Source organism: Frieseomelitta varia, unplaced genomic scaffold, assembly GCF_011392965.1.
Source record: "Frieseomelitta varia isolate USP_RPSP 00005682 unplaced genomic scaffold, Fvar_1.2 scaffold_996, whole genome shotgun sequence".
Classification (NCBI taxonomy): domain Eukaryota; kingdom Metazoa; phylum Arthropoda; class Insecta; order Hymenoptera; family Apidae; genus Frieseomelitta; species Frieseomelitta varia.
Window position 1 is genome coordinate 74634 of NW_025110807.1, and position 11001 is coordinate 85634.

Consider the following 11001-nt stretch of genomic DNA (forward strand, 5'->3'; position numbering starts at 1 on the left):
AAAAAAAAAAAAAAAAAAAAAAAAAAAGAAAAAAGAAAACACGTTTGAATATGCGTGATTTCTAGCTTCAACGATTTCCAGGTTTGTTTCTCAATAGAGGGATCACGTGCAGGGAAACCCGAAGAACGTTCCGAGGGATCACAGGATGAAGCAAGGCGTGTGGCCAATTATTTGCGTATATCAAAGACAACGACACAAAGAACGGGAAATTCGACGTGTATATTACAAATTCGGTGAACGATCGACAACGATCAAAAACGGATCCAAGATGGTTCGCGTGCTCATCCTCGTTGATCGTGGTCCTCGCTTCTATGTTCGCCAGCCGGTAAAATCGTCGTTGGAACGTCAACGTTTTCGCCCAGTCCAGCATGTCCTAGAGTATCTGGAAGAGCTTTTTCAGTTCGACCATCAATTGCCAGTCTGTCTTCACCAGATCGTCCCTGAAGTATTCCTTGCAAGCGTCTATGCTCTGTCTGCTTATCTGTAACAGAGACGAAGGGGGACCCTTTGCTAGAGAAGGTGTGTCGGGTTTGAACCGAATTAATTTTCGAGATAACAACGACGACGACAGTGTAAAAAAGATAGAGGAAGATGCAAATATATATTCGCGCAACATCGTGTATCTTTTCACATTTCTCGAATTTGTTCTTAAAATATATTAATAATTAGTTGTTTGATTAACTTGCATTTTCTCGAAAAACAGTACTGAACTTATCTATCGCGAGTTGATATATTCTCGACAGTATTTTATTTATTATGAATATATTATTTACTTATGAATTCTAGTAGTATTTATATAGTAGTAGTAGTAGTAATATATTTATTTTTATTATTTTAGTAGTATAGTATTTTTAGATATTTTAGGTATTTTAGTTATAGTATCTTTATAGTACTATATTTAATTTTATTATTTAGTAGTATAATATTTTTATTATTTTAGCCCAGTAGTAGTATATTTATTAGTATATTATTTATTTATAAATTCTAGTAATATTTATATAGTAGTAGTAGTATATTTATTTTTATTATTTTAGTAGCATAATATTTTTAGGTATTTTAGTTATAGTATCTTTATAGTAGTATATTTAATTTTATTATTTAATAGTGTAGTATTTTTATTATTTTAGCCCAGTAGTAGTATATTTATTAGTATATTATTTATTAATGAATTCTAGTAGTATTTATATAATAGTAGTAATATATTTATTTTTATTATTTTAGTCCAGTAGTAGTATATTATTTATTTATGAATCACATTACTGGAAATTTGAGTGCATAATATCAAGTGATATATACAAATATATTTTATAAGGAAATGTCTGTTCTAATGTGAAACAAGCGCGATAAAACTGTACCGAAACTTCTGGCTAGTGCTATACATAATCCTAAGTTGGACGAATCGAGATAAATTTTACAAAAAAAAAATATATATATATATACAATATCGTCACTATAAGTATTACTCCACTTTTCGATAACCTCGAATGAACTCGAAATCCGCGACTGACTTCCAAAGTCGCCGCAAAAAAAAAAAAAAAAAAGAAAAAAAAAAAAAAAAAAAAAAAAAAGGAAAAGAAAAAAAAAGAAAAAAAAAAGACGATTCGAAAGTTTCCACCACTTTCGACAAATACAACGTGAACCATCGAAGGTGGTTACTCCTCGTTACAGTAAACTCTTGGAATCGTTGGTCGTGCAGGTTGGTTGCAAAAACCGTTCTAAATGGCGCTGCTCGTCTAGGAATAATTTCCTTGAATCGGTTTTCGCGAGGACAGGCGTATGCTCGCGCACACAGTCCATTCACTAACGTAACGCTTTACAACTGTTTCCGCCCCCACTCCCGGCCGGAAGTCCCGTTTCATTCATGGATCGGTCACAATGGTGGTTTTACGCGGCTATTGAGGACGCCTGCCTCCCGCCACGCCCCTGCTACTTCTCCCTCTACGTCTCATTCTCACTCCCTCCCACCCCTTTCATTCCCTTGCCGTTCCTTTTCCTTTTCTCTCTCGCTCGCTCTCACGCTCTCTCTCGGTTTTCTCCCTTTCCCCCCCCTGGCCGCAAACACGCGCACACGCACCGCAGCTCTCGTCCACCGTAGAATTCTTTGCCTCTCTTTCTCTGTCCCGTTTCCGTTTCGTACTTTCGTCTTTGTCTCCTCGCCGACTCGTTCCCGCCGCCCTTTGTCGCTAACCGTGCAACGTTGCACGAACAGCAAAGGGTCCGTCTTTTTCTCTCCACCCGTGAAACCTTTCCGCGCACGTTTTCCTATACAGCCAGACCCGGTTCTCGATATCTCTCGAGAAGTGTAACCCACTCGTGGTCTCGTACTCGATCGGTAACTTGGTTCGCATTTGACCACGCTGCGTTGGCAACTGATTGCGGACCATAACGAGTGCACCATAACCGTATGCAACAATTTGGATAGAAATTATTGGGAAGTAATAAACTTACTGTTTGTTTTGCCCGGGTTATGTACATGAATATACTTGAAACAGGAAAATATTGCAATTTTTAGAGAAAAAATTCTCGATTGGCACCGTCATTCCAGCGCAAGAGGTCTAAGTTTCGCCTAAACTCTATACACAAGGCCCTATACAATCGCGATTGCGCGTCATTTGCAAAATGGTGATTAGCAACCGGTGACGAACTTTCGCGGTTGTTATTTTAATTCGTATAGCGTAGAAATTTTTAGAACCTCTTTGTAGTAATATAATAAAGTGGTATAATGTAAAGTAATATATTATAGTAATATAACAAAGTAATATAAAATATAGTAGTATAATAAAGTAATACAATAATAATCGAGTTAATTAAATTAAATTATTGTAGACGATTCGGTCACTCGTTACGGTCCGCAATCAGTTGCCAGCGCGAGTGGTTAATCGAATTCGACTTTTCGATCCCCCCCCCCCCCCCCCCCGAGTACTCCACGATGATGATTTTACTGCACGTACACGAGCTTGGATGGTTTAGGTTTGAGCTTCCCGCCAGGCGGAAGTCAGAGCGTATAATTTGAGAGGTTAAGGAGGCGAGCCAGCGAAGGAGAGGGGAGGAAAGCGAGAATTCCGGCGTTGCTAAGGAACGAAAAGGAGCAAAATCGTCGCTTGACAAATCATCGTGGGAACAAGGTGATTCCGGGGAATCGATTCTACGAAGCAAACGGTAACGACGACTTCCGCTCGCCTTGGGAGCCACACAAAGATGCCGAAGCCAGACCGGGCTGTGCACATACAAGTGCTCGCACCGGCTGTTGAGTGAGCGCGTGCACAACCGGAAAACGCGGATAGAGGTAGAGGAAACGGAGTTGACGCTATTGAACACGGAATTCCGTACCGTGTTTCGGCCTCCTGCCGGCGAAACGAATTTCCAAGTTTCATCACGTGATATAACACAAATTTCTAAATTTCACGCGCGTAGAATGGAAACCGTGGATGTTTGTGCATTCGTTGAAGATTTGTATAAATAAATACAAGGCGCATATACTATATTATAATATTATAATGTATAGTATTAGTATTGTAATATTAGTAATTTAACAAGAGATGTAAAAGTATGCGAAATAAATGACTCACGGTGTCTAGCAGATGAAACAAATTTTTATACAGGTATTGACTTCATTCACTTAGACTTCAGTCTAAATATTGGAGAAAGGAATTCAGATTTTGCACATATTGCGTATAATTCAAGTGTTCGATGAATTCATGTTTTCGCGAGTGTAATTGAAAACCTATAAATGCAGGTGAATAAATATTAAACGATTGAAACATTGTAACTTAGACACTTATAATTGTTCGCGCGTAAATTTTCTACAAATGCATGAGAATGGAAAATCTAAATTTTCACTTTGAAAATCTGAAAGCACGCGCGCGATTAATACTGAACGAAAAAGAAGGAATACCTAGCAGGATTAATACTCGAAGAAAAGGAGGACTCGTCTCATTTCATAGTGCGAACAATTATCGTGTCTATTTGTATATATGTAGTTTAATTAACGGTTGACGAGCATAGCTTCCGAGCGAGTCGTACGATCGATTAATTCGAATTTATGGGAACGAAACACGCGTACCGCGTACGCGATGCCATTAAGGTACTAGGGGCCGATCGATTTGCAGTCGATATCCAAAGCGGAAGACGGAAAAGAAAGAGGCGAGGCGGCGTGGAGGGAAGGTGGGGAGCGAGGCGGAATGGAAGTTCTGCGAAGGCCGGAAGTCGATGGGTGGACGCCTGATCGCAGCCGGATGTGCATCTTCCTTTTTCGACCAAAGTCTTGCATACTAATAAGGATCGTTTCCGTCTCGCTCGCCTCTGATTTCGATGAAATTGCAAAGCTATGCGAATCGGCTCGGTCGACGGTTGGGGAAAAAAAAAAAAAAAAAAAAAAGAAGAGGGGAAAAAAAAGAAGAAGAAAAGGGAAAAAAGAAGCGAAAACGTATACTCGGTCTCTCTCTTTCTCGCAGCGGAATTTCATCAACGGCCGGGACCACCTGTCGATCGAATTCTTTCGAAGCAGCTGCTTCTCGAAACGCTGAAACGTTTCACCTTGGTAATCGTTCCTTCTTTCCTTCGTAACCACGCCACCGTAAACCTCACCGTGCGCCTGTGTGCCACAGTTTAACCCTTCGCACTCCATAAGCGCCGCTACGGGTGTGCTCGCTGAAATACCGCTCAAAAGTATATGGGCACTTACGCGTCTGTGGAACATATTTTCAATGACGCTTGGCATGCAAACTATTTCCTTAATCGCGTACTCGGGAACTGTGAACTTGCATAAAAATCGGCAGCTTGATAATGTATGTATATATATTTTATGTTTTATATTTTAAATAAATTTTATATTTTATATATGTATATATATTATTTTTATAAGATCTGTCGTATAATTTATTTTGGTACTAGCACATGTGTATATTTTTAAAAGAATTTATCAACAAACATCGTACTCTAATGAGTATATATATACACTATATACTATATACATATATATATATCTTTTTATTTTTTATAAGATCTATCGTATAATTTATTTTGGTACTAGCATATGTGTATATTTTTAAAAAAATTTATCAACAAACATCGTTCTCTAATGAGTGTGTATATATATATATATATATATAAACATACACACTATATACTATATATATATAATATACTATATATATATCTTTTTATTTTTATAAGATCTGTCGTATAATTTATTTTGGTATTAGCACATGTGTATACTACTAAAAAAATTTATCAACACATCCGTTCTCCGATGAGTATATATATATATATATATATATATATATATATATATATATATATATATATACACACACAAAAGATCTTATAAAAATAAAAAAAATTGCTTCTCCCAACGTTTCAAAAAATAGTTGTCGATCGAATTAATTAAGATGTGTTTAGACCATTGATAAATTCGACACGAAGGGTTAATGTTCGCAAGAAACGCCTTGGAGAGCTGCTGGTAGATCGTACAACAAAATTAACCGGAGTGCAAGGGGTTAAACGCACGTTCGCCTTATTATTTCAGGGGCAATCGAATTCACTAAACGAGCTATTCACTTTTATAGAGAGAAATCGGAACGTGAAATTACCCGCCCGTTTTTTTCCCCCGCGATAACGATTACTGATAACGAACAGGCACGGAACGCTGCGGCTTTTTTTTTTTGTCGAACTGTACTTACATGTACTGTTGGTGTATTATACGGTCCAAAATGATATTAAAGTAGGGCACGGAACGACCAACAAAAGTGTGATAAGCATCGTTACAAGCATCGATGATGACTACGGTGAAATAACGTTTCCTGAATTGAGCAATTGCCCATATATAATGTTCACGACAATGTCTTGTAAATCGTTGCTCAACTCGTTCGCGTGGACGAATTATAAAGCTGAAGCTACCTACCTTGCTCACGACGAAGTCCTTCTCGTCGAAATGACGGCCGAACATTTTCGGCGCCTCGCCCGGTATCGGCTCGATTTTCACACAGACTTCTTGACCCTTTCTCGCGGACTCCACGGGCTTGTGATTATATTCTATACTCGTCACCACGCCCAACTCCACAAACTGCAAAGTGAAACGGAAATATCTTTCATCAATAACATTTCTTAATGGATTTTACGATGATTTTTAGAGTGGCTACAAGAAATAATCTTTATTTCGTAACGAAGCGTTCCTTTTTTTGTCAGACTATACACTTCACTTTTATAATTATACAAACGTAAGGTAACGAAATTGCAAGGTATTTGCTAAACGACACGAAATCTAATTGACGTTATAATAAATAAAATGAAGAGCAGAATATATTTTGTTAAACATGTGCGTCATTCATTTGCCAATTTCCTACGTGAATAATCCTTGATATTTTTCTTTTATAGCGAAGTGTTTTTAATTAGGTTCTACATCTTATTTTTCGTAGAATGTGAACTGAAGTATTAGTAAAAAATATTAAATTTGACATTGATAGTATCTATCTATGTAAATCAAAGATAAATATAAAACATATTCTGTTTACGCTCGAATCTAATCAACGTATAAATATCATAACAACTAAAACACATCTCGTGGCTACTTTATACCCACTCAAAAAAACGCGTTGCACGTCGCCTGATTATTTTCTAATTTCCAACGTCCTAAGTGAAAAAAAAAACATCCAACATCCCTGGAATTCGTCCGAGACGCTTCTCGAATCGATCGAATAATCGATTCGTAGCGACAAGCATGAACACGAGCATAAAAAGAATCTCCAGAAAAAAGAAGAGGAAGAAAAAAACGGAGAATTTTTCACGCAGGCTGTTTCGCAGCTTGTCACCGTGCCTTTTATCCATCCACGATCGGCGTGTGTCTCTTTTGCGTGGGTATAGCTCCGCCTATGCATTCCTTTCTGCGACCGGAAGTCGGGAGAGAAAACCGAGTACCTGAGCATTGCGCGTCGTCGAGGGCCGACTCGGACGTAGGTACGGTTTTCGCCGTGAATACCGGCGAAGGATCGGTGAACCGAGTAGGCAGATACGCGGACACGTAGGCTGCTGGATATCCTGTGGGCCGTCGTACACGCGGTGATCCTCCGGTTTTTTCACGAAATTTTTACTTCAACTCGGCCCGTTTGCGAAACTACAACACGCTCGTGCGACCTGGCTCAGCCAGACGTGCGCCTCTGAATCTCGTTTGGACGAACGTTCTTTCGAGGAAGAACGAGAGGGAAGAACGAATTTGAACAAGTGGCAGGCGCGTCAGCGGTGTATTCAAGAGCACCCTATAGAGCAGCGTATGGTGGCAAGAAAGCTCGAGCACGTCGTTCAGAATCGCGTTATTGCCGTAACACACCTGCAGCTGCAAGAGCGCCAAGTGGGCGATAAACCCGGACGCAACTTCGCTTGGGGACACGCACAGATTACCGCTTATCCTTCTTCAAAGAATTGCCTATAATTACGGCTAATTAACCGTTGCCTTCTCCGACCACTCGCCAATCTATTCAAACGTTCCCTCGACGAGACCCCGTGCGTATAATAATCTAACTGTCGGTACACCCATTTGAACAATGTTGGAAACATCGTTTACGATAGCCTTTATCGAAGAATCTGTCGCAAGGCACAGTTATTTCACACCGCGTCAACAATGAGAAACGAAGAGGAGACACTCGCGGCAAGTGGTTCGCGAAATTGTTTCAGAAATAACTGAAAGCGAGTGATTCCTATTTTATATCTCCTTTGACGTTTTTCAACACGTTCGTTATCGTTCAATTACGCTTGGAGTTATTCAACGCTCGTACGTTGCATAATAAACGCGATAAGTATTAGCGGTAGACGGAGTATAGCTGTTATATAATTCTCAATGTCTACTCAACGCCTTAACACGTAACTGTAACGCGACAATTGATTAACTTCAAGTTGATGTAGAATAATAATTAATTGTTTAATCAATCGACGACCTCTCCGTGCTCTGAATGTACGGCATCCTGGTCCGTGCGAGTTTAAATTAGAAATAAAGAAGTATCAATCGATGGACAATGACCAGTCGGATATGATGGACCGTGATCGGTCGTGTATTTCGAAACCTACGCCGAAAGAGCAATATGCCCACACACACGAGCTCGAGTCGAATCACGAGACTCGTTCTTTGTCCCTTTTGGTCCCCTCTCTCTTTCTCTCCCATATTCATCCCGTTTCTCCGTTCACGGTTACTTTTATGGTGTTGCGCGATCGTCCGATTTTCGACACTCTCCGTGCCCTATCGTACGCATTACCATATACACATAATTGCAAGCGTGTATCCCGAGAAAGTACGCGCCCGTGTTCCGTGTGCTCGCCCGTCCCTCTGTCGCTTTCCTTTTTTTTTCTTCATCTTTTCTTACATCTCCTGCTCTTTCTTCGTGTACCAAAGGATTCGTGCAGTTATCATTCTTAAGGCGTCAGGACAGTGCGAACTTTTCAAAAAATCGATTTTTTTTGTTGTTGTTTTTGTTTTAAATAATAGTTTGAAGTGTTAGAAATAAGATAGGAAAAGTCCGAGCCTTTAAAACGACTTATTTTGGGGTGTAATAATAAATCCACGGATACAGAACGATTGAATTTGTATCGCTGTTTGCAACTTTAAGCAGTATTATACAGCGTAAATCGTGCGATTCAAATATTACTTTTGGTGAATCGAATATTAGGGGACTTGGGTTCAATTTAGTTGTGTGAATTGTAAGAACTGTGAGCCACGATATATAAATAAAAAAAAGTAAGTAAAGGATACATATGAAAAATGACGTTCCGAAACTTTAAACGCGTTTTTCTCGAAACTAGGTTTTTAGAAACGGTGTGCAAGATATCACGGAATCTAACCAACCGATTACCGTGAAACTTGGTACGTATCATTAGTGTAACATATACTAGAGATTGGCGATCTAAGATTTTTTAATTTTTATCAATTTCGAAAGATATAAACAAGAAACGTAGAAATTTTTGGCATAAATTCGGTACATCAAAAACAAATAGCTGCTATTTTATTTAAAGTTATTTTTTAGAGCGTAGACGTCTGCCTTTATAGCTGATAATGCTATTTGTTGAATCATTTATTTTATTTTGTTGAATCAGCTCAATTCTAACAAAGTAAAATTTATTAGAATATAATAATAATAATTCGAATTTAAAATATAATTTTAATGTTAATAATTTAAATTTAGTAAATTTTCATATAATAATTTAAATTTACTTTACGTTTGTCAGAGAATCTTAATCAACTTTCGGCATTTATTAATCTCGAAATTTTTCTTCGTTTTTATAGATAAAATGATTGAAATCATTTCGCAATTGGAACGTGACTAGCACCAAAATAGATATGATAAAAGATATATTTTTGTCCAAATAGATTCACGAAAATGAACGATTGAAACGTACAGAAATATTAAATTTATTTCACCTCGCAGAATGTAATCTGGAGATATTCATAACCGTCGTGCAACATTATTATACATAATCTGTAACTCTGACGAACGAATCGTAATTTACAAGAAAATTCGATAAAAGACACTGGATCTGAACTGAAAGTCAGTGTTGTTAGTACTCGTGTCGCCGACAGCGTACTAGGCGCGTTCGAGCGCTTTGTTTTTCACGATGGAAGAGCGGCGTGTTAATTCGCGCGACACCATCGTGATCTCCGTTCTCCGTTAGCAATGCGACTGGAAGAACTAAACAGGTTTGGCCAATTGTTTTTTCGAGTTCGACTGGGAAAATTGTCGAGCGTCTTGTTTCGAGTAGAAGGAAGGAGGAAGAGGAGGAAGAAGAGGAGGTGGAATAAGATGGGAACGCGTTTGGCGAGGATTCGCGACACGACGTCTTGCTTCGGTCGTTTTCGCGTGGGTTACACACCATGGATTCTTTTTCCTCTCGAAGCGCGTCTCAGGCCTCGTGGGGCACGTGGGAAGCAAGCGACGGGAAAACAAGAATTTCATTTAAAAGAAATTTATTTTCTTCTTACTTCGAACTGGAATTTAATTTAGTATGTTAACAGCGTCATATTTTGAAAGCAATCCGTTTCATCCGTTTGCTCAGCGTCCCACGTTCGTTCTCTTTCGCTCTCCCGTGTGTAGGATACGTATAACAGCGATCTGGTAGTAATAGACTAAAAAATAAGTCGAAAAGAACGAACGACACTTCAAACATTCGTTTAAATGAAATTCATCAAATTCGATAATTTATAATAAAGGTGAACGAACGATAGGAGTGTCATTCCATCTACGAAGATAAGTTAAGAAGAACACAATTTTTTCATAATACCGTTTCAATCAAATTTGAAAATTTATCAAATACGAAACATACTACAGATACATTGCAAAGCATATCACGACGAGATTTGAGCGTCAACGCATGCATCGCGAAATTTTATTGTTACTCTTCGACTTTCGTTTTTTTTTTTTTTTTTTTTTTTTTCATATAAAATCACTCGTAGTTTCGTCGCCTCGTTATCTCTGTGCCACACACGATAGTGTATCGTCCAGCGATACGCGGACATCAGATACTTCGTACCGGTAACAAACTGCGCCACTAATTAATACCGACGTTTGTCGCCCGATCTATCCGGTAATTAACGTCACTCTACTCTTCCCGCCCGGAAACAACCACTCGTGGCCGACTTCGAAATATTTGCTTGCCGTACTAATTAGCCTCTCTTACGACACCGAAGAAATTACCGTGAGAGAATACTTGTATACAGTAATAAAGCAGAACGCTCGTTACGATATTTATTAATGGAAAGGGACTTCCACTCGAGCTCCGTTTTTCTTCAATTGTACTCAAAAAGAAAAAGAAAAAGAAAAGAAAAAATATGAGATCGCACGAACGTCGATATGTCGGCTCTTGGCTACAGGGAACGTCAATTATGTCCGATCGCTTTTAACCACTTGCGCTGGCAACTGATTGCGGACCATAACGAGTGACCGAACCGTATAAAATAATTCGTCGCTTTCTTTTCGAACTCGTCGGTATGTCACTGGATAGAAATTATCGAGAAGTGATAAA

The 11001-nt window shown here is 38.8% G+C and overlaps 1 protein-coding gene across 1 annotated transcript in view; it reads right to left on the bottom strand.

Moving 5' to 3' along the window:
- Positions 1-200: 200 nt before the first annotated feature.
- LOC122538417 (eukaryotic translation initiation factor 5B-like) overlaps positions 201-11001 on the bottom strand; it is a 28396-nt gene continuing 17595 nt past the window's right edge. Inside the window, exons 5-6 of the mRNA XM_043672464.1 lie at positions 5903-6064; positions 201-481 (exon numbers count right to left, since the gene is read on the bottom strand). Coding sequence (XP_043528399.1) covers positions 374-481; positions 5903-6064 — 270 coding nt within the window. The 3' untranslated portion in view covers positions 201-373. The remainder of the gene's footprint in view (positions 482-5902; positions 6065-11001) is intronic.